The 486-nt window shown below is 43.2% G+C and overlaps 1 protein-coding gene across 3 annotated transcripts in view; it reads left to right on the forward strand.

Moving 5' to 3' along the window:
• The window catches only part of INTS14 (integrator complex subunit 14), a 22,504-nt gene that overhangs the window by 12,710 nt on the left and 9,308 nt on the right, over positions 1 to 486 (forward strand). For all 3 annotated transcript variants that reach the window (XM_035902513.1, XM_035902514.1, XM_009647100.2), the window contains one exon: positions 1 to 39. This exon is cut by the window's left edge and continues 78 nt beyond it. In XM_035902513.1, the coding sequence (XP_035758406.1) occupies positions 1 to 39 (39 nt within the window). The remainder of the gene's footprint in view (positions 40 to 486) is intronic.

Here is a 486-nt window from a genome sequence, read left to right on the forward strand (position 1 = left end):
ATTGTCCAGCAGGAATGGGGTGCGGCAATTCCTTGCCAGGTATGACTGATTTCACTGTTCTTAGGATCTAGCGTATACTTAGTACTCCCTGTAAGTTGCAGATGGAGAAATAAATGTAATTTGGAAACTTTTGAATACTCTCAGGCACGCTGGTGCTACAGGAAGACAATTAGTATTTTGGATCTATCTGGAATGTGAACAGAAGGTGATCTTTATTAAAATATTCAGCAGCAAAAAACCAGACTGCTTCCTGTCCAATGTGTTATTGTAGCAGAGTGGATTATAGAATCTGGCCCAAGAGTACTATTTTTGGAGGCTTGGCATTTGATCTGGATGCAATCTTCTGTCCCAGGAGCCTCACTCGGTTTGGAAAGGGGATAGTCGCGCATACAGTAACTTTTCTTCTCCAGTACCTGATGGTTTCCAAGGCTCATAACAATCCCAGGTCTCAAGCAACAGCATGGGACTACTGCTGAGCGTGTTTTG

Source organism: Egretta garzetta, unplaced genomic scaffold (assembly GCF_000687185.1).
Source record: "Egretta garzetta isolate BGI_Z169 unplaced genomic scaffold, ASM68718v1 scaffold549, whole genome shotgun sequence".
NCBI lineage: Eukaryota > Metazoa > Chordata > Aves > Pelecaniformes > Ardeidae > Egretta > Egretta garzetta.